Below are 26477 nucleotides of genomic sequence, written 5' to 3'. Positions count from 1 at the left end.
ACTTGTTCACACTACTTAAAATGGCCATTTGTCATGGAGGTTATTTATCAGTTACTAGTGGTTACAAACTCCTCTTGGGGCAAAGTACTTTGGAAATTGTGGTGGTCTTTATTAAGTTTTTTTTGTCATAGATCATGATTGGTATAATTTAATCTATCGTTTAACTTGTGAAAACTTTACTAGTAGAAAACATGTCCTGGAGATAAAGTATAAAATCAAAATCATCAGCACATGTCTGCAAAGAGAAACCAGTGTTTTTGACCCAAGTGTGATCACGGGTTTTGGGGTTTTCATTAACGTTAATGTTAGAACACATTCACTGCTGACATTCATTAATATGTTGTGATAGCAGGTTCTAAATGTTCAAGAAACGTTGTGGGAAACACAGCCTAATTCCATCCACAGTCTTTTTGGGGACTTGGCTAGTGATAGATTGTAATGAGGTAGTGGCTGGGTGAGGCCATTCTCTGATCAGCAGAGATCCCTGGGAGCCCAAGTTTAGAGTAACTACTTTTGGGGATAGAGGTGCTCTGCTTAGCCTTCCTGTGTTCTGATGGAGGTCTGGCCGGAGCACTGAGGTCCTCCAGCCCTACCCACGTAAGTACCACCCTCCCCTAAGAGGTCTTCCCTCTCCTGTACATCACACCCTGAAGAATTGCCATCTTCTGCCCCAGATCACCAAGGTGATGCTGCTAAAGGGCTGGCGTTGCGTGGAGTGCATCGTGTGTGAGGTGTGCGGCCAGGCCTCGGACCCCTCACGCCTACTGCTCTGTGATGACTGTGACATTAGCTACCACACATACTGCCTGGACCCGCCACTGCTCACCGTGCCCAAGGGTGGCTGGAAGTGCAAGTGGTAGGGAGACCTGGGATCTTGAGGGCCCTGGGCCAGAGACGCTGGAGGGATGTGATGTTGCTGACGTGACAGAGGCTGGGTTTAGAAGGGTGGGCTGGTTGCTTGCTTCTCAGTGAAGACACTTCTGGGTGCCTTGGGTAGGCTAGGTGCTAAGGGTTTGTCTTTCTGCCCCCACCAGGTGTGTGTCCTGTATGCAATGTGGGGCTGCCTCTCCTGGCTTCCACTGTGAATGGCAGAATAGTTACACACACTGTGGGCCTTGCGCTAGCCTGGTGACCTGCCCTATCTGCCATGCCCCGTATGTGGAAGAGGACCTCCTAATCCAGTGCCGCCACTGTGAACGGTGAGGGGACCCCTCTCCCCTTGTATAGGCCCCCTCTTCCCTGTTCTTAGCCTTGCAATGGGTTTATCTCTTCCTGTCTCCCTTCTTCCAGGTGGATGCATGCTGGCTGCGAGAGCCTCTTCACGGAGGATGACGTGGAACAGGCAGCCGACGAGGGCTTTGACTGTGTCTCCTGTCAGCCTTATGTGGTAAAGCCTGCTGGTGAGTATCAGGTGCTGGGGAGAGGGGAACAGGGATCAGAGCAGGGCTGTCTTATTTTGGGACAGGGCCTCAAGCTGCCTTGGTTTACCTCTCTCTTCCATAGCACCTGTCGCACCTCCAGAGTTGGTGCCTATGAAGGTGAAAGAGCCAGGTGAGTCACAGAAATCCCAGATGTCACGCCCGGGAGAGACCTTAGACACTGTCTAGTCCAGCTCCAACCCGGCTTCATCTCCTCATTTTCAGAGGAGGAAACTAAGATCCTCAGGTTGAGTGGCCTGCTCAAGGTCACCTCAGTAGGTTAGTAGTAAAGTTATGAAGAGAGCCAAGTTCTCCATTTTCCCGGGCAGAGTTCATTCCACTAGGCAACATGGCCTTTGCAGAATCTCATCTCCAGAGAGCACAGAACACAGATTTTTCTTCTCAGTGAGGGGGACTGGGGCCTCTCCTCCTCTATCATGCTGTGGGCACTGTATGCTGGCATTTGGCAAGTAGGGGCCCTCTTAGGCCCGGGCAGCTAGAGAATATTTTTGGTGAACTAGATTGAGTCCTGAGCAAAGTCAGACTTCTGTAGTAACAGTCTCTGTGAACCTCTCTGGGTCACTGATGGAGAACTCAGGCCTCAGCTAGCACCCACTGGTGGCCTGCCCCCTCTAGTCCTCACACCCCAGTGTTCACCTCAGTCCATTTTGCTGCTTTTGTCCCAGCTGGAGACTTAGGCCGAAACTTGGAGTTCTGGTTTCTCTGGGGCCTCCATCCAGGGGCTACATGCTCTTCCCCTTTGTGCAGAGCCTCAGTACTTTCGCTTCGAGGGTGTGTGGCTGACAGAAACTGGCATGGCCGTGCTTCGTAACCTGACCATGTCACCCCTGCACAAGCGGCGCCAGCGGCGAGGACGGCTTGGCCTCCCAGGGGAGGCAGGGCTAGAGGGTTCTGAGCCCTCAGACGCCCTTGGCCCTGATGACAAGAAGGATGGGGATCTGGACGCTGACGAGCTGCTCAAGGGTGAAGGTCAGGCTGGGGAATCTCAGGGAGTGCCCAAGTAGTGGGAGCACTCCTGCGAGTGAGAGTGGAGTGTTGGGCGGGGCAACATTGCCACTCCCAGTCCCCCTTAAGCCACTGTTGGGCTTGTCCAGATGCCTCTGTGGCAAGGCACTGGGCTCTCTGTTCTCGGATAGCAGGATGACAAGGTTAAAAGGGGGCCCAGGCCTCTGATCTTCCTCCCTCTCTCTTTTGTCTCCGTACACAGGTGGCGTGGAACACATGGAATGCGAAATGAAACTGGAGGGCCCTGTCAGCCCTGATGCAGAGCCTGGCAGAGAGGAGACTGAGGAAAGCAAGAAACGCAAACGCAAACCCTATCGGCCCGGTATGGCCCTGGAATGGGGAGGTGGCTGGTGAGGGACAGCTCACCAGGTCCCTGGCAGCTTCTCAGTCTCAGCTCTACCTCCTAATAGGTATTGGTGGTTTCATGGTGCGACAGCGGAAGTCCCACACACGTGTGAAAAAGGGGCCTGCTGCACAGGCGGAGGTGTTGAGTGGGGATGGGCAGCCCGACGAGGGTGAGACGGGTGAGGGCTCCCCTGGGGCCTGGGAGAAGGTGGGGATTCCAGGACCTATGGGGCACTGCCAGGGAGGCTCGGGAGGTGAGGGCTCACTCATAGGGCCATGAGGGTGGTAGGCCCAACTGGCGCGGGGGAGTGAGTGGACAGAGTGTCCTTTGACTGAGTTGGGAGCAGCATGCCTGATGTCCCCTGAAAAGGGCTGACATCTCCCCTTCTGTCCCCAGTGATGCCTGCGGACCTGCCTGCAGAGGGCCCTGTGGACCAGAGCTTAGCTGATGGGGATGAGAAGAAGAAGCAGCAGCGGCGAGGGCGCAAGAAGAGCAAACTGGAAGACATGTTTCCTGCTTATCTGCAGGTGGGTCTCTGGCTCTGCAGGGTGAGGGTGCACCTGCCCTGCAGAGCATGAAGAGGCCAATTTCTCTTACTCCTCCTGCAGGAAGCCTTCTTTGGGAAGGAGCTGCTGGACTTGAGCCGGAAGGCCCTTTTTGCAGTTGGGGTGGGCCGGCCAAGTTTTGGACTAGGAGCTCCAAAAGCCAAGGGGGATGGAGGCTCAGATAGGAAGGAGCTACCCGCCTCACAGAAAGGTCAGTTATGTAGGGGTAAGGTGGTCTGAAAGGATCCAGCTTCCCTCTATGCTTAGGAGCTGGTGAGGGAATTTGGTGGGGAACGGGCTAGTCTCCCAGAATTGGGGGTGGGCCAAGGCCCTGGCCTGTGGAGCTGGGGGCCCCTTTTGGGCATCAAGTGTAGGGCATCTCTGACTGGAGCGGGGACTTTTACTCATAGGAGATGATGCTCCAGAAGTTGCAGATGAAGAATCTCGTGGCCTGGAGGGCAAGGCTGATACACCAGGTGAGGGCTGCTGGGAGGACTGCGTCCTATCTTGGTTTTGCTTCTGTCAACATGTTTTGCTCCTGAGCACCATCTGGGTTGGTGGCTGGAAACTGTTTCATGCCATCTGGGGTCCAGGGTGGCTAGAGTGGTGCATCTACACTGTCCTTGGTTGACGGATTTCTCCTGGCAATTGCAGGACCTGAGGATGGAGGCATAAAGGCATCCCCAGTACCCAGTGACCCCGAGAAGCCAGGCACTCCGGGTGAAGGGATGCTTAGCTCTGACTTAGATAGGATTCCCACTGAAGGTGAGGCTGCGGCCCACGCTTGTCATGTATAAAGGTCCTCTGTGGGAGAAGAAGGTCCTACTTCTGGGACTGCCATCTGTACAGCCAGCTTCTTTGGTGGGGAGTCCTGGGCTCCCTCCCTGGCCATGGTCATTTGTGGCCCTGCAGTGTCCCGTTAAATCCCGAGCCTTCCTCAGCGGCGTCCTTCATCAATCTCCCACAGAACTGCCCAAGATGGAATCCAAAGACCTGCAGCAGCTCTTCAAGGATGTTCTGGGTTCTGAACGAGAGCAGCATCTGGGTTGCGGAACCCCTGGCCCGGAAGGCAGTCGTACGCCGCTGCAGAGGCCCTTTCTTCAAGGTGATACAGATGGGAGTGGCGTCAAGACGGGGTGGCCACATTTGGCCAAGCTCACCCCCAGGATGGGCCTCTTGCTCTCTTTCTCTGATCCTATGCCTCTTGTAGGTGGACTCCCTTTGGGCAATCTCCCCTCCAGCAGCCCAATGGACTCCTATCCGGGCCTCTGCCAGTCCCCGTTCCTGGATTCTAGGTTGGTATCTATGCGTAACCTCTGTGGGCAGTCCCTGTTGTCCCTTCTCTCTCACTGGGGCCATGCCAAGGGAGGGGGTCTTGGACTCTTGGGTGTGCTTTAGAACCACTTTTCTCTACTTCTTTGTGAGTGGCCCTCCTGATGGGAGCAGGCAGTGGCCTGGGAGCTCTAGGCAGTTTGTCTGGGGTGGGGCTTGGCTTCCCTGCCCTCTGTGACTCTCTGCCCCTGCGCCCCAGGGAGCGCGGGGGCTTTTTTAGCCCGGAACCCGGTGAGCCAGACAGCCCTTGGACCGGCTCAGGGGGCACCACGCCCTCCACCCCCACCACCCCCACCACAGAGGGAGAGGGCGACGGGCTCTCCTATAACCAGCGGAGCCTTCAGCGTTGGGAGAAGGATGAGGAGTTGGGCCAGCTCTCTACCATCTCACCTGTGCTCTATGCCAACATTAACTTTCCCAATCTCAAGCAAGATTACCCAGGTACCCACGGAATGGAGACAAGGGAAACAACCTGGTAACATGGTGGGCACAGGGATTACCTGCCAAGTCTCCTCTAACAAAATACCTCTGCCCTCCAGACTGGTCTAGCCGTTGCAAACAAATCATGAAGCTCTGGAGAAAAGTTCCAGCTACTGACAAAGCCCCCTACCTGGTGAGCTGGAAGGGAGCCTAGGTCAGGGTGGGAACTGGGGCTCAGAAGTGTCTTTGGGAAATTCACCTTGGTTCTTTCCTTTACCCACTCCTAAAGCCAACTGGGCCAGAAGGGATTAGCTTCTGGGTAGGGAGTAAGTGACGTGAAGAATGGGGGCTGGGCATGAAACTGAGCCCTAGGCCTAAGGCTGTGTCCTGTATCCCTCAGCAAAAGGCCAAAGATAACCGGGCAGCTCACCGCATCAACAAGGTGCAAAAGGTGAGTGGGGGCCAGGCTGGGTCATGCCATCCAGGTCCTATAGCCTGGCACCTCTTGAGGGCGTGGGGAACATAGGGCTTGCCACAGCAGCCTGACTGCTCTGTGCCTGGTCTCCCCCTGTAGCAGGCTGAGAGCCAGATCAACAAGCAGACCAAGGTGGGCGACATGGCCCGTAAGACTGACCGACCGGCCCTACATCTCCGCATTCCCCCCCAGCCAGGGGCACTGGGCAGTCCGCCCCCCGCTGCTGCCCCCACCATTTTCATTGGCAGCCCCACTACCCCCGCCGGCTTGTCTACCTCTGCGGATGGGTTCCTGAAGCCGCCGGCGGGCACAGTGCCCGGCCCCGACTCGCCCGGTGAGCTCTTCCTCAAGCTCCCACCCCAGGTGCCCGCCCAAGTGCCTTCGCAGGACCCCTTTGGACTGGCCCCCGCCTACGCTCTGGAGCCCCGCTTCCCCACGGCACCACCTACCTATCCTCCCTATCCTAGTCCAGCTGGGGCCCCCGCGCAGCCCCTGACGCTGGGCGCCTCATCTCGCCCTGGGACCGGCCAGCCAGGGGAGTTCCACACTACCCCACCCGGCACCCCCCGACACCAGCCCTCCACACCTGACCCCTTTCTCAAACCCCGCTGCCCCTCACTGGATAACCTGGCTGTGCCTGAGAGCCCAGGGATAGGAGGGGGCAAGGCTGCCGAGCCCCTGTTGTCACCTCCGCCTTTTGGGGAGTCTCGGAAGGCCCTAGAGGTGAAGAAGGAAGACCTTGGGGCATCCTCTCCTAGCTATGGACCCCCAAACCTAGGCTTCGTTGACTCACCTTCCTCAGGCCCCCACTTGGGCAACCTGGAGTTAAAGGCACCTGATGTCTTTAAAGCCCCCCTGACCCCTCGGGCATCTCAGGTAGAGCCCCAGAGCCCGGGCTTGGGCCTAAGGCCCCAGGAGCCACCCCCTGCCCAGGCTTTGGCCCCTTCTTCTCCCAGCCACTCGGACATCTTTCGCCCTGGTCCCTATCCTGACCCCTATGCCCAGCCCCCATTGACCCCTCGGCCCCAACCCCCACCTCCTGAAAGCTGCTGTGCCCTGCCCCCTCGCTCATTGCCCTCAGATCCTTTCTCCCGAGTACCTGCCAGTCCCCAGTCCCAGTCCAGCTCCCAGTCCCCATTAACACCTCGTCCTTTGTCTGCTGAGGCTTTCTGCCCATCCCCTGTTACCCCTCGCTTCCAGTCCCCTGACCCTTATTCCCGTCCACCCTCACGCCCTCAGTCCCGTGACCCATTTGCCCCCTTGCATAAGCCACCCCGACCCCAGCCCCCTGAAGTTGCCTTCAAGGCTGGGCCTCTAGCCCACACTCCACTGGGGGCTGGGGGCTTCCCAGCAGCCCTGCCCTCGGGGCCGGCAGGTGAGCTCCATGCTAAGGTCCCAAGTGGGCAGCCCCCCAATTTCACCCGGTCCCCTGGGACAGGTGCATTTGTGGGCACCCCCTCTCCCATGCGTTTCACTTTCCCTCAGGCGGTAGGGGAGCCTTCCCTAAAGCCCCCTGTCCCTCAGCCTGGTCTCCCTCCACCCCATGGGATCAACAGCCATTTTGGGCCTGGCCCTACCTTGGGCAAGCCTCAAAGCACAAACTACTCAGTAGCCACAGGGAACTTCCACCCATCAGGCAGCCCCCTGGGATCCAGCAGTGGATCCACAGGAGAGGGCTTTGGGCTGTCCCCGCTACGCCCCCCATCAGTCCTACCACCACCTGCACCGGATGGATCCCTCCCCTACCTGTCGCACGGGGCCTCACAGCGGGCAGGCATCACCTCTCCAGTCGATAAGCGAGAAGACCCAGGGGCTGGAATGGGCAGCTCTTTGGCGGCACCTGAACTTCCAGGTACCCAGGACCCAGGCATGTCCAGCCTCAGCCAGACAGAACTGGAGAAGCAGCGGCAGGTGGGTGGACATCCTGGAGTGAAACACCCCCCCTCCCCCCATATCTCTGCTTTCTCTGTGCCAGCTCTGTGATTGGAGTAGAATGGACTTACCCCATTTCTCTGTTCTCTGCACAGCGCCAGCGACTACGGGAGCTGCTGATTCGTCAGCAGATCCAGCGCAACACCCTTCGGCAGGAGAAGGAAACAGCTGCGGCAGCTGCAGGAGCAGTGGGGCCCCCGGGCAGCTGGGGTGCTGAGCCCAGCAGCCCTGCCTTTGAGCAGCTGAGTCGAGGCCAGACTCCCTTCGCTGGGACCCAGGTAGACAGAGTGGTGGCAAGGGGTGGCGGGTCCAGGACACTGAAGGTCGCCTCTCCTTCATTTACCTTCATCTCTCCCAGGATAAGAGTAACCTTGTGGGGCTGCCCCCAAGCAAGTTGGGTGGCCCCATCATGGGGCCAGGGGCTTTCCCCAGTGATGACCGACTCTCCCGGCCACCTCCACCAGCCACCCCTTCTTCTATGGATGTGAACAGCCGGTAAGCTCCAAAGCAAGGGGTAAAGCGAGGGAAGAGATCTCACCACTGTTGTGTGTTGCCCCAGATTTTCCTGTGTCTGACCCTTGTCCCCAGTATCACTTACTCGTCTTCCTCATTCCCTCTTACTGTTTCAACTCCATCCTTCCTCAATGCCCTAAGCCCATGTTCTAGCACTTCATCCTGATTTCATCTTACTGACTACTGCATATTCTTCCAGGCAACTGGTGGGAGGCTCCCAAGCCTTCTATCAGCGAGCACCCTATCCTGGGTCCCTGCCCTTACAGCAGCAACAGCAGCAGCAGCAACTGTGGCAGCAGCAGCAGCAGCAACAGCAGGCAACAGCAGCAACCTCCATGCGACTTGCCATGTCTACTCGCTTTCCATCAACTCCTGGGCCTGAACTTGGCCGCCAAGCCCTAGCTTCCCCCTTGGCAGGAATTCCTGCCCGCCTCCCTGGCCCTGGAGAGCCAGTGCCTGGTCCAGCTGGTCCTGCCCAGTTCATTGAGTTGCGGCACAATGTACAGAAAGGACTAGGACCTGGGGGTGCTCCATTTCCTGGTCAGGGCCCCCCTCAGAGACCCCGACTTTACCCAGTAAGTGAGGACTCCCACCGAATGGCTCCTGAAGGGCTTCGAGGCCTAGCGGTGTCCGGCCTCCCTCCACAGAAACCCACAGTTCCTCCGGCCCCTGAATTGAACAGTAGTCTCCATCCAGTACCCCACACCAAAGGTCCCTCGCTGCCCACGGGCTTGGAACTGGTCAGCCGGCCCACCTCAAGCACTGAGCTTGGCCGCCCTCCTCCTCTGGCCCTGGAAGCTGCAAAGTTACCCTGTGAGGATCCTGAGCTGGATGATGACTTTGATGCCCACAAGGCCCTAGAGGATGATGAGGAGCTTGCTCACCTGGGCCTGGGTGTGGATGTGGCCAAGGGAGATGATGAGCTGGGCACCTTGGAAAACCTGGAGACCAATGACCCCCACCTGGATGACCTGCTCAATGGGGATGAATTTGATCTCCTGGCCTATACTGACCCTGAGCTGGATACTGGGGACAAGAAGGACATTTTCAATGAGCACCTGAGGCTGGTAGAGTCTGCCAATGAAAAGGCTGAGCGGGAGGCCCTGCTGCGGGGGGTGGAGCCAGGACCCATAGGCCCTGATGAGCGCCCTCTGCCAGCTGCTGATGCTTCTGAGGCCCGTCTGGCATCGGTGCTTCCTGAGGTGAAGCCCAAGGTGGAGGAAGGTGGGCGCCACCCTTCCCCTTGCCAGTTCACCATTACCACCCCCAAGGTAGAGCCAGCACCTGCCACCACTTCCCTAGGCCTTGGGCTGAAGCCAGGACAGAGTGTGATGGGCGGCCGGGACACCCGGATGGGCACAGGACCCTTTTCTAGCAGTGGGCACACAACTGAGAAGGGCCCCTTTGGGGCTACAGGAGGACCACCAGCTCACCTGCTGACGCCCAGCCCACTGAGTGGCCCAGGAGGGTCCTCCCTGCTGGAAAAGTTTGAGCTAGATAGTGGGGCCCTGACCTTGCCTGGTGGACATGCAGCATCAGGGGATGAGCTGGACAAGATGGAAAGCTCGCTGGTAGCCAGTGAGTTACCCTTGCTCATCGAGGACCTTTTGGAGCACGAGAAGAAGGAGCTGCAGAAGAAGCAACAGCTTTCAGCACAGCTGCAGCCTGCCCAGCAGCAGCAGCAACAACAGCAGCAGCAACAGCAGCATTCCCTCCTGGCCACGCCAGGCCCTGGCCAGGCCATGTCTTTGACACATGAAGTCTCTTCTCCCAGTTTGGCTGGGCCCCAACAGCAGCTTGCCCTAGGACTTGGAGGTTCCCGACAGCCAGGCTTGGCCCAACCACTGATGCCCACCCAGCCACCAGCACATGCCCTCCAGCAGCGCCTGGCCCCATCCATGGCCATGGTGTCCAGTCAAGGACATATGCTAAGTGGGCAACACGGGGGGCAGGCAGGCTTGGTGCCCCAGCAGAGCCCACAGCCAGTGCTGGCACAGAAGCCCATGGGTACCATGCCACCTTCCATGTGCATGAAACCTCAGCAGCTGGCCATGCAGCAGCAGCTGGCTAACAGCTTCTTTCCTGATACAGGTAACTTGAGCCAGAGGGCTGGCTTAGTTACTCAGGGGTGATCACTGCTGCCACCAAAAGAACACTGGAGCTAGAGACCTAAGATAATCCCCAGCTGAGGGAGATGGGACATAAACAGCATGGGCTAAATACCATGCTAGCAGTGCAGGCAGAAGCATTGTAGCTTTTGCCGAAGGAGGAATGGTGTCTGGCATAGAGCGGGCAGTTAGGTGTGTGAACGAATGCAATGAATTGATGACGCCTGGTTAGCAAAAGCTTTGTAGCTATGGCGAGACCAAAAGATCAGGAGCTAGAGAGAAGTGGTGTAGGAAAGAGCAGTCCAGGCAGGCATAGGCCCTTGAGTGACAGGTGTTGGGGGGACATTGGTGGGTGCGTTTGGAGACCATATTGAGGTGGTTAGGCCAGAATGGACTCCGTACGGAGGAAGGTGAATGGGTACTACCCTAATTTTGGAGACGTGAGAAGAGGGGGCAGATTGAGGAAGATCTCGAATTACACTAGCATTTATTGGGTTACTATTTGCTAAGCAGCGTGCCAAGTACTTTACCCTCGTCATCTAATCAACAAATTCATTAAATAGGTACTGCGGGTGTCTTCAGTTAGGGAAGTAGGGAAGTAGGCATGGAGGGTAAGTAACTTGCCGAGGTCATACAGCTAACAGCTAGAGTTTGAGTACTGCTCCTCTGATCCTCTTGACTGTTTTATGGCCTTAAAATATGAGGAGAGGAAGTTTGGTTAGTCCTTTAAAAAGTGGAGAGTTAAGTTTTGAGAGCAGTGGAGAAATATAGAATATACAGGATCTTGGGAAGATTTAAGTTTTTGGTAGTCGCTTATTTCTCCTTTTTCACCCAGCGTCCTGAACAGGCAAGAAATGAGCTGTAGGTGTTGCATATGGTGCCCAAAACAGCACTGGCATCTAGGACTTTGGCACAGTGCCCACATCTAGGGTTCTTAGGCTGTACTAGTTGCCCTAAGAGTACTTTCAAAGAATGCTTTCCAGGTCATAAAGTGTACTCACAGTCTTTGTTACTCTTGATCCTCGTGGTAGTTCCATGAGGTAGGCAGAGTAGGGAATCATGAGGTCTGTCAAACAGAGGAGGACACTGAGGCTCAGATAAGTCAAATGACATTGGTACGTTAGCTCAACAAATATTTACTGAGTACCCTTTAGCACTGTACAAGTAAAAACAGGGCCATGTATCCTGTAAATAATAAAGCTAGTCAGTCAGGCTTCCTGGCTCCTAGTTCAGTGGTCTTTCTTCCACTTTTGTGCCATGCAATTGTTCTACTTGGTTTGGTGGAGGCTAAGGTGTTGGAAGGAACAGCAGATATAAAGTGGAGTATTGAATTCAATGTCCAGCTTACTTGGCCCTCCCCTCTCCAGATCTGGACAAATTTGCGGCAGAAGATATCATTGATCCCATTGCAAAGGCCAAGATGGTGGCTTTGAAAGGCATCAAAAAAGTGATGGCTCAGGGCAGCATTGGAGTGGCACCTGGTATGAACAGGTAAGACCTGGGAGGTAGGGGGTTACTGGCTCTTTCCTTTCCCAGTCCTTTCCCTCTCCTTCCTGGTTCCCTTCCCTACTTGTCCCACCTCTTTGCCTTTCAACTTCCCATATCACCTACACATCCCCTTTGCTTTGGTGGACTCCAGGCAGCAAGTATCCCTGCTAGCCCAGAGGCTCTCAGGGGGGCCTGGCAGTGATCTGCAGAACCACGTAGCAGCTGGGAGTGGCCAGGTAAGTGATCAGGTGGGAGTAGGAACTTGTATCCTATACAATCAGGCCACTTTTTTTAGGGCCTGATATGGAACAATGACCCTTTAGCAGTCTCTCTCATCACAGGAGCGGAGTGCCGGTGACCCCTCCCAGCCTCGTCCCAATCCGCCCACCTTTGCCCAGGGAGTGATCAGTGAGTAGAGGGATGGGGAGGAGTGGGATATGTGGAAGAAGAGGGATTGGGGTCACCCTTTTGCAGGTCCTGACACCCTGTTTCCTTTCCCAGATGAGGCTGACCAGCGGCAGTATGAGGAATGGCTGTTTCATACCCAGCAGCTCCTACAGATGCAGCTGAAGGTGCTAGAGGAGCAGATCGGTGTGCACCGCAAGTCCCGGAAGGCTCTATGTGCCAAACAGCGCACTGCCAAGAAGGCTGGCCGTGAGTTCCCAGAAGCTGATGCTGAGAAGCTCAAGCTGGTTACAGAGCAGCAGAGCAAGATCCAGAAACAACTGGATCAGGTAGGGAAAGCAGACTTCAGGCTAGGAACCGGGAGCCCGGGAAGAGGGATGGCACGGGTGGGGAGGCCCTAGGCTGATCTCCCAACCATCCTGTGTTAGGTCCGGAAGCAGCAGAAGGAGCACACCAATCTCATGGCAGAATATCGGAATAAGCAGCAGCAACAGCAGCAACAGCAGCAACAGCAGCACTCAGCTGTGCTGGCTCTCAGCCCTTCCCAGAGTCCCCGGCTACTCACCAAGCTCCCTGGTCAGCTGCTCCCTGGCCATGGGCTGCAGCCACCACAGGGGCCTCCGAGTGGACAAGCTGCGGGTCTTCGCCTGCCCCCAGGGGGCATGGCTCTCCCTGGACAGCCTGGTGGCCCTTTCCTCAACACCTCCCTGGCCCAGCAGCAGCAACAGCAACATTCTGGTGGGGCTGGGGCCTTGGCTGGCCCCTCAGGAGGCTTTTTCCCTGGCAACCTTGCTCTTCGAGGCCTAGGACCTGATTCGAGACTTTTACAGGAGAGGCAGCTGCAGCTCCAGCAGCAACGCATGCAACTAGCCCAGAAACTGCAGCAGCAGCAGCAGCAGCAGCAGCAGCACCTTCTAGGACAGGTGGCAATCCAGCAGCAACAGCAGCAGAGCCTGGGGGTACAAGCAAACCAGGCTCTGGGTCCCAAGCCCCAGGGGCTTCTTCCTCCCAGCAGCCATCAAGGTCTCTTGGTCCAGCAACTGTCCCCGCAACCACCCCAGGGCCCCCAGGGCATGCTGGGCCCTGCCCAGGTGGCAGTGTTGCAGCAGCAGCAGCAGCAGCACCCTGGAGCTTTGGGCCCCCAGGGTCCTCACAGACAGGTACTTCTGACCCAGTCCCGGGTGCTGAGTTCCCCCCAGCTGGCACAGCAGGGTCAGGGCCTTATGGGACACCGGCTGGTCTCAGCTCAGCAACAGCAGCAGCAGCACCAACAGCAGGGATCCATGGCAGGCCTTTCCCATCTTCAGCAGGGCCTGATGCCACACAGCGGGCAGCCCAAACTGAGTGCTCAGCCCATGGCTTCCTTGCAGCAGCAGCAGCTACAGCAGCAGCAGCAGCTACAGCAGCAGCAGCAGCAGCAGCAACAGCAGCAGCAGCAGCAACAGCTACAGCAGCAACAGCAGCAGCAGCAACAGCAGCAGCAGCTACAGCAGCAGCAGCTGCAGCAGCAGCAGTTGCAGCAGCAGCAACAACTACAGCAGCAGCAGCTACAGCAGCAGCAGCAACAACAATTGCAGCAGCAGCAGCAGCAGCAGCAGCAGATGGGCCTCTTGAACCAGAGTCGAACTTTATTGTCTCCGCAGCAACAGCAACAGCAGGTGACCCTTGGCCCTGGCGTGCCAGCCAAGCCTGTGCAACACTTTTCTAACCCCGGAGCCCTGGGCCCAACTGTCCTCTTGACGGGCAAGGAACAAAGCATTGTGGAGACGGCTCTTCCTCCAGAGGCTGCTGAGGGGCCTTCCACACATCAGGGAGGGCCGTTAGCAATAGGGACTATACCTGAGTCAGTGGCGACCGAACCTGGGGAGGTAAAGCCTTCTCTCTCCGGGGACTCACAGCTCCTGCTTGTCCAACCCCCAGCCCAGCCTCAGCCCAACCCCGTGCAGCTGCAGCCACCTCTGAGGGTCCCAGGGCAACAGCAGCAGCAAGTTAACTTGCTCCACACAGGAGGTGTGGGAAGCCATGGGCAAGCAGGCAGCGGATCATCTTCTGAGGCCTCATCTATGCCCCACCTGCTGGCCCAATCCTCTGTTCCTTTAGGGGAGCAGCCTGGGACCATGACCCAGAACCTTCTGGGTTCCCAGCAGCCCCTTGGACTAGAGCGGCCAGTGCAAAATAATGCAGGGCCACAGCCTGCCAAATCAGGACCTGTCCCCCAGGCTGGTCAGGGCTTGCCCGGGGCTGGCGTCATGCCTACAGTGGGTCAGCTTCGAGCACAGCTCCAAGGAGTCCTGGCCAAAAACCCCCAGCTGCGGCACTTGAGTCCACAGCAGCAGCAGCAGCTACAGGCGCTCCTCATGCAACGGCAGCTGCAGCAGAGTCAGTCAGTGCGCCACGCCCCACCCTACCAGGAGCCTGGGGCCCAGCCCTCTCCCCTCCAGGGCCTCCTTGGCCGCCAGCCTCAGCTTGGGGGCTTCCCTGGATCCCAGACCGGCCCTCTCCAGGAGCTAGGGGCAGGGCTTCGACCTCAGGGCCCACCCCGGCTCCCCACCCCACAAGGAGCCTTAGCCACAGGACCTGTTGTTGGCCCTGTCCATCCCACACCTCCACCATCCAGCCCCCAAGAGCCAAAGAGACCTTCCTCACAGCCCCTAGGAGCCAGCCCCCTAGTCCCGTCCCAGCTCCCTTCTGAGGCCCAGCTCACCCCCACCCAGCCAGGGACTCCTAAACCCCAGGGGCCATCCTTGGAGCTGCCTCCTGGGAGGGTCTCACCTGCTGCTGCCCAGCTTGCAGATACCTTCTTTGGCAAGGGGCTGGGACCTTGGGAGCCCCCAGACAATCTAGTGGAAGCCCAGAAGCCAGAGCAGAGCATTCATCTGGAGCAGGTGAATGGGCAGCCAGTGCCTGAGCCACCTCATCTCAGCATCAAGCAGGAGCCTCGGGAAGAGCCATGTGCCCTGGGAGCCCAGGCGGTGAAGAGGGAGGCCAATGGGGAGCCAATAGGGGCACCAGGTACCAGCAACCACCTCCTGCTGGCAGGCCCCCGCTCAGAGGCCGGGCATCTGCTCTTGCAGAAGCTTCTACGGGCAAAGAATGTGCAACTCAGCACTGGGCGGGGGCCCGAGGGGCTGCGAGCTGAGATCAACGGGCACATTGACAGCAAGCTGGCTGGGCTGGAGCAGAAACTACAGGGTACCCCCAGCAACAAGGAGGTGAGTACTCTAGATGGATTGGAGCAGAGAGAATGGGGGCTGCAACCCAGGGCAGCGTGAGCATGTCTGTTCAAACAGAGGAGGCAAGGGCTCTGAGGAGGGCAGCAGCCTTCACTGTGGGTTTATCTGGCTTAGGATACAGCAGCAAGGAAGCCTTTGACACCAAAGCCCAAGCGGGTACAGAAGGCAAGCGACAGGTTGGTGAGCTCCCGAAAGAAGCTGCGGAAGGAGGACGGGGTGAGGGCCAGCGAGGCCTTGCTGAAACAGCTGAAACAGGTGACCCCCAGGAGCTAGCCCCCTGGTCCCATTCCAGGATAGGGGGCACCCTGGCCCCCAGCTGTGCAGTGGCAGAGATGTATACACTGCGGGCTTCCAACCTTGTCATCTTGCCCCTCCTAGGAGCTGTCCCTGCTGCCCCTAACGGAGCCCACCATCACCGCCAATTTTAGCCTCTTTGCTCCCTTCGGCAGTGGCTGCCCAGTCAATGGGCAGTGCCAGCTGAGGGGGGCCTTTGGAAGTGGGGCACTGTCCACGGGCCCTGACTACTATTCCCAGCTGCTTACCAAGGTCAGAAAAACGGCAATACCTTTTGGGGATGACAAGGTTCTTGGGGAGGTGGAGGTGGGAACGGAAGATGAGGAAGTTGCTGATGTCGTGTGGGGCCAGGAGATTACGTCAGTCTCCCTATGCCATCTTGCACACAACACCCCACCCCACCCCCAGAATAACCTGAGTAACCCGCCGACACCACCCTCGTCGCTGCCCCCCACCCCACCCCCATCGGTGCAGCAGAAGATGGTGAACGGCGTCACTCCATCTGAAGAGCTGGGGGAGCACCCCAAGGATGCTGCCTCTGCCCGGGAGACTGAAGGGACGCTGAGGGGTAAGTCATGAGCAGAATGGGCCTCTCCTCTGGTAGGATTTGGTAGCTGGAGTCCCAGTTGGTTAGTGTTCTCTCTCATACAGTGTGAGACAGGAATGGTTGCATGTTGCCCTGTGCACACGTGTGACAGGATGCCTGAGGTAAGGAAGGGCCTGTTCAGGGCTGATTGGTTGGAAGCAAAGAGTCCAGAGAACAGGCAACAGGGGAGGTGGGTGGCAGGGAAAGGGTTAATGAGGCTTTTCTTCATGAGGAACAGCCCTGCTTGAGTGGGTACAGAACTATAGTCAAATCTGGATTTGAATTCAGGTTCCTGTATTAATTTAGTTGTGTTAGCACAGCTAAGTAACATGACTGACTGTGTGGAGCCCAACTTCTTCACCGTAAATAGGTGTTAAAACATCCCTCTGGCTGAGTTGTTAAAAAATTATAAAGCCCAGGACCTGACATACAGAAAACGCTCAATAAATACAGCTCATCTGCCCCAGACTTGTAGATCGGTCGGTAGGTAGACAGCGAGCATGATAGCTAAGCTAGACCCTGTACTAGTTAGGCCTGAAATACAGGGGAGAAAGCCCTGTCAGCTCTGGTCACCAGCCTGATTTTCTTCTCCCTTTCTTCTCTTCAGATGCATCAGAGGTGAAGAGTCTAGACCTGCTGGCTGCCTTGCCTACGCCTCCTCACAATCAGACTGAGGATGTCAGGTAGGGGCAGCCAGAAATGCGGATGAGGAATGGGAGTGGGGGTGCAGGGGGCTTCATCTTTCCTTTGGCCAGTGGTAGGTTTCAGAACTGGCTATGACATCTATTAATTTCTAGATTTGGGAGTGGGGAGGAGGAGTCTGCAGGGCTATACCAACAAATGTTCTACTTTTGGCCCACAGGATGGAGAGTGATGAGGACAGTGATTCTCCTGACAGCATTGTGCCAGCTTCGTCCCCTGAGAGCATCCTGGGGGAGGAGGCCCCACGTTTCCCTCAGCTTGGCTCAGGCCGGTGGGAGCAGGATGACCGGGCTCTCTCCCCTGTCATCCCCATCATTCCTCGGGCCAGCATCCCAGGTAGAGGCTGCTCTGGGCGTGGGCCAGACAGGGCTGTGTTGTCCGAGCCTGGAGGAGAGAGGCAGCTAGAGCTTACACAGGTCCCTCTCTCATTCAGTCTTCCCAGATACCAAACCTTATGGGACCCTGGAACTGGAAGCCCCTGGAAAACTGCCTGCCACCACTTGGGAAAAGGGCAAAGGAAGTGAGGTGTCAGTCATGCTGACAGTCTCTGCTGCTGCAGCCAAGGTGTGTCCTGGGGGTACCTCGGAGACCCAGGGGCTCCTGGTCAGAAGGAGCTTGTGTGGATAAATTCAGTCACTCAGAACTATGTACTAGGACCTGACGTGTGTGAGTGCCTGGGCTGGAGGCTGTGGGGTTAGGGTAAACAAAGCATGAGAGGTCCCTGCCCTCAGGGGGTTCATGGTCCAGTGGTAGACCCAAGTCAGCAATTGAGGAGAGTTGCACGTATTGCGACAAATGCTGCAAGACAGCGTGTCCTCAGTCATGTTTGGTGGAACTCTTGTTATATTTTTTTTAATGCTGACAGGGTTTCGTGGTCAAAGAAAGTTGGAGCTCCCGGTTGAAACCACAAAACAAGTTTCTTTACTACAAGGTTCCACAGATCCTTTAACTTGTTAATGTGTACCATGAGTCTCCAGGTTGTGGATATAGTGTGTCATTCCTAAACTCGGCACTAGTCCCTTTTTGTGGAGTGCCCGTTAATGGCCGCAGCTGTCTGGGAAAGGTGCTGTGAAGGAAGTGTGTGAGAAGCGCAGGACTGACTGGCTGCTTGGGGAATGGGGTTCTGGGTGTTCTTGTCCCCATCAAAACCGGTGGCAGTGCTCACACTACACTGCAGACACAGCCTTCCCATCCCCTTCCCTGCCCTGGCAGAACCTGAATGGTGTGATGGTGGCAGTGGCAGAGCTGCTGAGCATGAAGATCCCTAACTCTTATGAGGTGCTGTTCCCAGAGAGCCCTGCGCGGGGAGGCACTGAGCCTAAGAAGGGAGAAGCCGACTGCCCTGGTGAGTGTGGCAGGAAAAGTCCTTGGGACCTGTGGGGAATGCTTCTGGTGGGAGGTTCTGACCCCTTCCTTCCTGCAGGAGGGAAAGAAAAGGGTCTGGGAGGCAAGAGCCCAGAAGCCGGCCCAGATTGGCTGAAACAGTTTGATGCAGTGTTGCCTGGCTATACCCTCAAGAGCCAGCTAGACATCTTGAGCCTCCTGAAACAGGTAGGTCTGGGGGAGAAAGGGAGGTGGGTGTCTGGCTAGGGCAAAGAAGGCAGAGGGCTTTTGGGAGAGTGGAATCTGGGCGAGAGGAGAGGGAAGGGGCTAGTTAAGTGAGGAGCTGGCACTAATGATACTGGGCATGTACCCTCCCATAGGAGAGCCCCGCCCCAGAGCCACCCACTCAACACAGCTACACCTACAACGTCTCCAACCTGGACGTGCGACAGCTCTCAGCCCCGCCGCCTGAAGAACCCTCCCCACCCCCTTCCCCCTTGGCACCCTCTCCTGCCAGCCCCCCTGCTGAGCCCCTGGCTGAACTCCCTGCTGAACCCTCAGCTGAGCCACCCGTCCCCTCACCTCTGCCACTGGCCTCATCCCCCGAATCAGCCCGACCCAAGCCCCGAGCCCGGCCCCCTGAAGAAGGTGAAGATTCCCGGCCCCCTCGCCTCAAGAAGTGGAAGGGGGTGCGTTGGAAGCGGCTGCGGCTGCTGCTGACCATTCAGAAGGGTGGTGGGCGGCAGGAGGATGAGCGGGAAGTGGCAGAGTTTATGGAACAGCTTGGCACAGCCCTGCGACCTGACAAGGTGCCTCGCGACATGCGGCGCTGCTGCTTCTGTCACGAGGAGGGTGATGGGGCCACTGATGGGCCTGCCCGCCTGCTGAACCTGGACCTGGACCTGTGGGTGCACCTCAACTGTGCCCTGTGGTCCACGGAGGTGTACGAGACCCAGGGCGGGGCACTGATGAACGTGGAGGTTGCCCTGCACCGAGGATTGCTCACCAAGTGCTCCCTGTGCCAGCGCACCGGTGCCACCAGCAGCTGCAATCGAATGCGTTGTCCTAACGTCTACCATTTTGCCTGTGCCATCCGCGCCAAGTGCATGTTCTTCAAGGACAAGACCATGCTGTGTCCAATGCATAAGATCAAGGGACCCTGTGAGCAGGAGCTGAGCTCTTTTGCTGTCTTCCGGCGGGTCTACATTGAGCGGGATGAGGTGAAGCAGATCGCCAGCATCATCCAGCGGGGAGAGCGGCTGCACATGTTCCGTGTAGGGGGCCTCGTGTTCCATGCCATTGGACAGCTGCTCCCTCACCAAATGGCCGACTTCCACAGTGCCACTGCCCTTTATCCCGTGGGCTATGAGGCCACACGTATCTACTGGAGCCTTCGTACCAACAACCGCCGCTGCTGCTACCGCTGCTCCATTGGCGAGAACAATGGAAGGCCAGAGTTTATAATCAAAGTCATTGAGCAGGGCCTGGAGGACCTGGTCTTCACTGATGCCTCCCCTCAGGGTGAGCACTGGGTCCTTGAAATGGTAATATGGAAGTGGGAGAGATTCGCAGAATCTTTGTGAGTGACCTTCCTCTCCTGACCTCTGGCAGGTGGAGGTCTTTTAGAGATTCTCAGTGAAGGTGTTTTAGCCTCTTTTAGTCCCCTTAATTTCCCTTGTAATTTGAAAATGTTTTGCTTGTCTACTTCACGTATTCTAGCTTCTTTTCCTATCCGCAGTGGAACTAAAGAATATGATTCTGAGACCACATCATCTGGCTCACCCACCCTGTTCTTAACCACGTGTTCCTTATGGCTGCTTTGTCCTGGCCAAAATTCTGTTGATCTTAGTTTTAGCATTAATGATAAAAATAAGTGAGCATGTACTTTGTGGCACAAACTAATGTAAGTGACTGATTTCGGTTAATTTGTTTATGCCAACCCTGTGACGTAAGTACTTTCATTTTGCCCAGTTCATACATAAAGAAACAGAGCCATAGAGAGATTTGAGTATTTGGCTTAAGGACTTAAAGCCAGTACTAGAACTTGAACCCAAGTCATCCCAAGTCCAGAGCATGCCTCTTGTTCTGGCTCTCGGTTAGTCACTGTGGCCTGTGCTGGGTCTTCTGGGCTCTGGGTCCATGTTTGTGTGTCACGGGACTGTCTGATGCCCCTCCAGGGTAGGAAGCCGACCTTCCTTATTGTGGGAGAATGGGACTGGGAGGCCACTGGGGGGTCTTGAAGAACCACACAGCCTCGTGACAGAGGTATGCAGGCTGCAGGAAATGACCGTAGCTCCAAAGGGAGGTTAGGGCTGAGGTCAGTGAGTAGAAGTTGCCTCTGAGGGCTGCTCTCTTTCTTTGCCTCTTAGCTGTGTGGAATCGCATCATTGAGCCTGTGGCTGCCATGAGAAAAGAGGCCGACATGCTGCGGCTCTTCCCTGAGTACCTGAAAGGCGAGGAGCTCTTTGGGCTGACGGTGCACGCCGTGCTGCGCATAGCTGAATCAGTAAGGAGGGGCTAGGGGCCAGTGGGCACTGGGAACTCTGCTCCTGCTCCCAAAACGTTCTGGCTGAGGCAAACATGACCTGTGCCCACAGCTGCCTGGAGTGGAGAGCTGTCAAAACTATTTATTCCGGTATGGACGCCACCCCCTGATGGAGCTGCCACTCATGATCAATCCCACGGGTTGTGCCCGATCAGAGCCTAAAATCCTCACACACTACAAACGGTGAGCTTGTGTGGTGGGGGCCGTGGGATGTGGGAGTGGGCGGTTGCTAGGAACCCTCCAGCCAATTAAGAGGGTTTGGGGGTTCACGCTAGGCCTCCTGATTAGAGGGTACGCAGCTATCACTTAGGGTATCCCTTTCCTCTTTCTCCGCCCTGCTTGGGTGTCCTAGGTTGCCCTGGGTTCTGGGACAGTCTTATCTTGGGCACCCTGGGAATGACTGTTGGGGAGGTTCCGGGTAGACAGCGGTGAAATTGTATGAAAGATATAAGGGGGGCAGTCACCTCCTTCCTCTTATTTTGCTTCTAGGGGGCCTGTGATTCTCCCAAACGTGAGACACCCTATAAGTGCTAGGGTCACCTTCCCTTCCCCAGGCTGAGTTGGTATCAAAAATAATTAGAAATATAATGGAAAAGTAATAAAACCTTACATTTGTATAGCACTTTATACTTTTTTTTTCAAAGCGTTTTCACATCCATTATCTCATTTGATCCTCACAACAACCTTATGAGGTAGGTAGGGCAGGTGGTATGACCCCCATTTTACAGCTGAGAAAACTGAGACCCGGAAAAGTTAAGTGACTAGACAAAGGTCACGCAGCTGGGACCAGAACCTTACCTCTTGATTTGTGGTTCACTGCTCTTTCCGTGTACCACGGTGGCCTGACTTTGGTCCCTGGGTCGAGGGGAGGCAGAATCCGCGTAGCAGGGTTTTCTTGGAGGCCTTTTGTTGCTCCTCGGGCTGTCGTAGAGCATCAGGCTCTTCTACCCCAGTTATCCCCAGTCTGCGATGCTGCAGTGGTTTTCAAACTGTGTGTGTTTCAGAAAGTCCTATAACACATAAACTGAATAAGCCGAACTTGGCCCTCTTCATTCATCCCTTCCCCAAATTGGATTCAACTAAAAGCATTCTCTTTTTCATCTAGTTTATGTATTGGAATTCCGATGACATTTTGTTAAAGAAAAAAGAAAAAAACTTTCTGCTAAATAAAAAAGAATCAAAAACATTTGAAAACCACTGCTCTGGGATGGGCAAGATTTTGGCTGGTGCCCTAGGGTGGTGCAAAGGCATCCTGCCAGGCAGCAGTCATTCCCCTGCACTGAGCCATCTGCACAGAGCCCGACGTTATGTCAGAGAAGGGGACAGTCTGAAGGAAGGAAAGGATACCACTTTTTGGCTGTGAATTCAGAGCCACTTTTAATTCAAATCCAGCCCGATGTGGTAGACCCGGCCCCCATTTTCAGGGCTTCCAGTATGTTCAGGAGGTAGAACTCGGATGTTTGAGCAAATCATGAGCTTAAACTCCAGGCCTGAGCTGCTTGGGGAAGACCTCCCAGAGGAGCATGGCCTTGTGTAATGTTTGGCAAGAGGGTGGTTTAAGGTGGGGAGATGGGAGAGCGGGCTCAGTGTAGGGGAATTGGTGCCCCCCTCCCTCCACACCCCATCCCCTATCCTGGGCTCTCTGTGCCACTCAGGGGTGTCGGAAGGGTCCCCATAACCAGTGGCTACCTCACTAAGGCCGAGACCCACATGCCTCTACTCCATTCTCAAGACAGCACGTGCCCCTAACTGGCATGTTGCACATCCCAGGGAGGAGGCGGGTGGTGTGTGTGGTCTGAGGGAGAACTATCTTGTCATGGCCTGTGTCACCTCCCAGGCCTCACACCCTGAACAGCACCAGCATGTCCAAGGCGTATCAGAGCACCTTCACAGGCGAGACCAACACCCCATACAGCAAGCAGTTTGTGCACTCCAAGTCATCACAGTACCGGCGCCTGCGCACTGAGTGGAAGAACAATGTGTATCTGGCTCGCTCCCGTATCCAGGGCCTGGGGCTCTATGCCGCCAAGGACCTAGAAAAGCACACAATGGTCATTGAGTATATCGGCACCATCATTCGCAACGAGGTGGCCAACCGGCGGGAGAAAATCTATGAGGAGCAGGTATGGACTGGCAGAGGCACCGTCTTAGTGTATGGTCTGTGCTCAGCCGAGGAGCAAGGGGCGGAATCAGGGTCAGGGGAGCAGGTGGAAAGCTGCGGGAGGAGGAGGTGGGCGATGGGACAAAGGCAGAATAAGAAAGGAAGATAAACCCACTGCCCGAGTCTGCTACCTGTTCTCACCACCAGCACCGCTGCCATTCTCTGATACTGTTCTCACTTGTACAATTTCGTCCTTTCTAGAATCGAGGCATCTACATGTTCCGAATAAACAATGAACATGTGATTGATGCTACGTTGACCGGAGGTCCTGCCAGGTGAGAGAGGAATGAGGAAGGAGGGATTTAGGGGTCCCTGGGTGACACTCAGGATGGGCCAACACAGAACCAAAACCATCTCAACTCAGCTGCCTGGCATCCCCGACTCTGGCCCACTGCTTAGGTACATCAACCATTCTTGTGCCCCTAACTGTGTGGCGGAAGTTGTGACGTTTGACAAGGAGGATAAAATCATCATCATCTCCAGCCGGCGAATCCCCAAAGGAGAGGAGGTGAGAGGAAGTGTCCTGTGTGAGTGACAAAGCAGCTCCCTCTTCTCTGCCATTCCCCAGAGCCGAGTTCCAAGGCCACTGCCCTCCTCCCACTCCCTCTGGGGGTCTGGCATTGATTCTACCCTCTTCTCTTTCCAGCTGACCTATGACTATCAGTTTGACTTTGAGGACGATCAGCACAAGATCCCCTGCCACTGTGGAGCCTGGAATTGTCGAAAATGGATGAACTAAGAAGCTTAGAGGCTACCAGGCAGGGGAGTCCCCCCACCCCCAACCTCTTCCCTGAAAGGGATGAGGGGGAAGAGAGGTAGCAGCCAGAGCCAGGACCCAGGGCTGGGGCTGCCGGCTGACCGGAGCCCCTGGAGCAGGAGGCTGGGGCAGAGGGCCCTAGGCCAAGCCCACCCTGGGCACCAGGGGCAACCCTCTTCCCCGCCACCGGCCCCCAGGCTGGCATCTCTGCCCCCAGCTCCAGGAGGGGCCAGACAGAAGCAGCCATTGGGCATCTCAGGTTTGAGGGGGATATGGGCCGGGAACTACCCAGAAGCAACTGGGAGGCAGCAGGGAGGGGGGAGGAGGATGTGTGGCCGGGCCTCACAGCCCTGCTGCTCCCACCGACCTCTCCGGCCCAACTCAAGGCTGCAAAGAGACTTGACTAAGCTTGACAATCCCAAAGGCCGGGTCCCACACCTGGCCCTGCCTGCCGGGTCCTGCCCCCACCCTCACTCCCATCCCCTTCCCTCTCAATCTGTCTCTGTCTCCCTCTTCTCCTCTGTGTTTCTGTCTCTCTATGGGTTGTGTTTCCTTGTTTTCCACTCTGACAAATGCAACATGAACGGGAAAGAGGCGCCCAGCTGCCCAGGAGGGCAAGCCAGGCAAGCCGGGCAAGGAGACCCCGCACCCACACCTACCTCATTTAAGTGTTGGATTTTTTGCTGTTTTGAAATGTGAGACCCTCTCCAAGCCCCCTACTGCCCCGACCCTCTCTTCCACCTCACTGCCCTCTTCTGAGTGGGTGGAAGGGGGGGTAGGAAGAGGAAGAAAAACAACAACAAAAAATCCATCTTTGTTTTTAATTATGGGCATGGGATGGTGGTTGAGGCTAATGATGAAGATTGGGGATAACTGGCCCCGAGTTGCTCTAGGACTTCCTTCTCCATCTGGACATGGGGGCAGGAGGGGGTGCTAAACCTAGGACCAGGGTATCTCCCTCCTGTTTTCCCAACCCCATCATGAGCCCATTTGCCCTCCAGCCCCTGGATGGGGTCGGGGGGTGGTAGGGTGAGGGCTATCCCTGAGTGGCATGCCCATACCCAGTGAGGCAGGGTGTGGCCTGGAGCTCCCACTTTCCCTCAGTCACCAAACTGCTGCTGGTCTGGTGGGAAGGGGTGGTGATGTGGGGGTGGGGAGCTTAGTGTCAGCGCGGGGAGGGTGGGGGGTATTTATCTATTTATACATGGGATTGTACATAGTCTTGTGGGGAATGGGGGAGCCGGCTGGAGGTGAGAACCCTCCCCTCTCCCCCCACCCCCGGGGAGAGCAAATGTAAAACTACTAATTTTTGTGCTTTATATATTCTATATAAATATATCTATTTTCTTTTTACAAAACCAGTTTATAAATGGTAGGGGGGCGTGGGGCGGACACATGGAGCTCCCCTTGTGGGGGGGCCCCCTCCATAACCCAACCTACCGCCCTTTTCCTCACCCCCTCCTTCCCACCCCCTGGCTGTGACTGCTGTAAGGTGGGGGTATAGACGCTGGGCAATTCTCACCCCCTTTGTATAGTTGGACTATGTTATAACGCACAAAAGAGAGCTGGCCCCAGGGGGAGCCAGAGGGTGATGGGTTCCCTGCCTCCCTTTCCTTCCCCTTTCTGCCCAAGCTTGTGCTGCAGTTGAACCTCTTCCTGGGGGGTAGGGGTAGGTCGCGGTTGGGTGAGGCCCCAGACCCATCTCTAGTAGGGAGCCTGGGGATGAAGATGAAGCTTATATGCAGTTCTCTCCTAGGGGCTGTGGGCAAAGGACATTTTGTAATTAATATTTTCAAGAATCAAATGTCTGGAGTGTAGGGGTGGGCTTGGTGGCGGTGGATGGGCGGGCCTGCTGGAGGGGGAGCACGGTCGCTGTTGTGATTTTAGGTTTGTTTTGTTTTGTTTTTGAATTTGGGGGGTTGCGGATTGTTGGGGGTAGGGAGATTTTTTTTAAGCTGCTTCCTCAACTGTTTCAAGCTGCAAATGTTTAAGAGAATAACACCCCCCCCACCCCCACAGGAACCACTGTAATTAAATCAGACAGTGAGGAGACTGGGCTGCTGCCCCCAAAGCCATTGGATATTCCTTTTCCAAGAGCAAAAGGTCTAGGCTACAGGGAGGGGGAGATTGACTCCTATGAGTCAGGCTCTGGTTGGGGCTTGGGCCCTGGGATTGGGAAAAGGGGATGGGGCAGACTTTGTAAGCATATGCTAGGTATCCGATAGTCCTGTAGAATTTAGTGAAGAAACCTTATACAGTTTTTAATTTTTATATAAACTAACTCAGACCCAAGCTACAAGGTTGGAATTTTGGTTGTTGGTTTTTTTTTTTGTTTTGTTTTTTTTTTTTTTTTTTTTTTTTTTTTTTTTTTTTTTTTAAGTATCCCGCCTGTATAATTGCATCTGAATTCCCTCCCCTCCCCCCCGTGTTTGTATTTTGGGTTGGTTTACACTTGCACATATTCAATTTTCAGTTTTTCCCTTTTACAGTCTTCTCCCCTCACCTCCAGGACCCTCCCCCTTTTTAAAAAATAAATCGCTGACAAGTGTGAATCCCGTGGAGACTTTATTTTGTGTTGTGTGTATCCTGTACAGCAAGGTTGGTCCTTCGTAACAACGGATGAAATGATTCCCTTTTTTAAAGCGCCCTCTCTCCCTCCACCCCCAGCGCCCTGTCCTTGGCATGTTTTGTATCAGCGATCATTCTGAACTGTACATAATTTATGTTGCAAGAGGCAAAGGGCAAGTTTTGGATTTTGCTTCTTCCAAGTTTGTTTTTAAACGACAAATAAAAAAAGAACATTTTAAATACAAGCGGCTCCGTCCAGTCACCCTCGCCGTCGGCGAATCCGTGAGGTCCAATCTGTGA

General features: G+C 55.8%; 1 protein-coding gene across 1 annotated transcript in view; it reads left to right on the top strand.

The window, feature by feature from the left end:
* KMT2D (lysine methyltransferase 2D) overlaps window positions 1–26419 on the top strand; it is a 39224-nt gene extending 12805 nt beyond the window's left edge. The window contains exons 16-55 of the mRNA XM_039221056.1: window positions 675–856; window positions 1035–1199; window positions 1291–1400; window positions 1504–1551; window positions 2187–2408; window positions 2647–2766; window positions 2855–2959; window positions 3187–3317; window positions 3399–3546; window positions 3746–3811; window positions 3990–4100; window positions 4303–4440; window positions 4546–4630; window positions 4867–5108; window positions 5207–5280; window positions 5488–5538; window positions 5662–7473; window positions 7590–7772; window positions 7853–7989; window positions 8207–10098; window positions 11483–11606; window positions 11755–11839; window positions 11945–12011; window positions 12105–12337; window positions 12437–15220; window positions 15356–15496; window positions 15620–15787; window positions 15944–16103; window positions 16729–16804; window positions 16984–17159; window positions 17257–17387; window positions 18036–18168; window positions 18247–18374; window positions 18527–19667; window positions 20516–20652; window positions 20744–20874; window positions 22529–22814; window positions 23054–23127; window positions 23252–23360; window positions 23499–26419. Of these exons, the coding sequence (XP_039076987.1) occupies window positions 675–856; window positions 1035–1199; window positions 1291–1400; window positions 1504–1551; window positions 2187–2408; window positions 2647–2766; window positions 2855–2959; window positions 3187–3317; window positions 3399–3546; window positions 3746–3811; window positions 3990–4100; window positions 4303–4440; window positions 4546–4630; window positions 4867–5108; window positions 5207–5280; window positions 5488–5538; window positions 5662–7473; window positions 7590–7772; window positions 7853–7989; window positions 8207–10098; window positions 11483–11606; window positions 11755–11839; window positions 11945–12011; window positions 12105–12337; window positions 12437–15220; window positions 15356–15496; window positions 15620–15787; window positions 15944–16103; window positions 16729–16804; window positions 16984–17159; window positions 17257–17387; window positions 18036–18168; window positions 18247–18374; window positions 18527–19667; window positions 20516–20652; window positions 20744–20874; window positions 22529–22814; window positions 23054–23127; window positions 23252–23360; window positions 23499–23591 (12399 nt within the window). The 3' untranslated portion in view covers window positions 23592–26419. The remainder of the gene's footprint in view (window positions 1–674; window positions 857–1034; window positions 1200–1290; window positions 1401–1503; window positions 1552–2186; window positions 2409–2646; window positions 2767–2854; window positions 2960–3186; window positions 3318–3398; window positions 3547–3745; window positions 3812–3989; window positions 4101–4302; window positions 4441–4545; window positions 4631–4866; window positions 5109–5206; window positions 5281–5487; window positions 5539–5661; window positions 7474–7589; window positions 7773–7852; window positions 7990–8206; window positions 10099–11482; window positions 11607–11754; window positions 11840–11944; window positions 12012–12104; window positions 12338–12436; window positions 15221–15355; window positions 15497–15619; window positions 15788–15943; window positions 16104–16728; window positions 16805–16983; window positions 17160–17256; window positions 17388–18035; window positions 18169–18246; window positions 18375–18526; window positions 19668–20515; window positions 20653–20743; window positions 20875–22528; window positions 22815–23053; window positions 23128–23251; window positions 23361–23498) is intronic.
* Window positions 26420–26477: the final 58 nt, after the last annotated feature.

The sequence above is a fragment of the Hyaena hyaena genome, unplaced genomic scaffold (genome assembly GCF_003009895.1).
Source record: "Hyaena hyaena isolate Hyena2069 unplaced genomic scaffold, ASM300989v1 scaffold_936, whole genome shotgun sequence".
In the NCBI taxonomy this organism is placed as follows: domain Eukaryota; kingdom Metazoa; phylum Chordata; class Mammalia; order Carnivora; family Hyaenidae; genus Hyaena; species Hyaena hyaena.
This window is presented reverse-complemented; position numbering and strand designations above follow the sequence as displayed.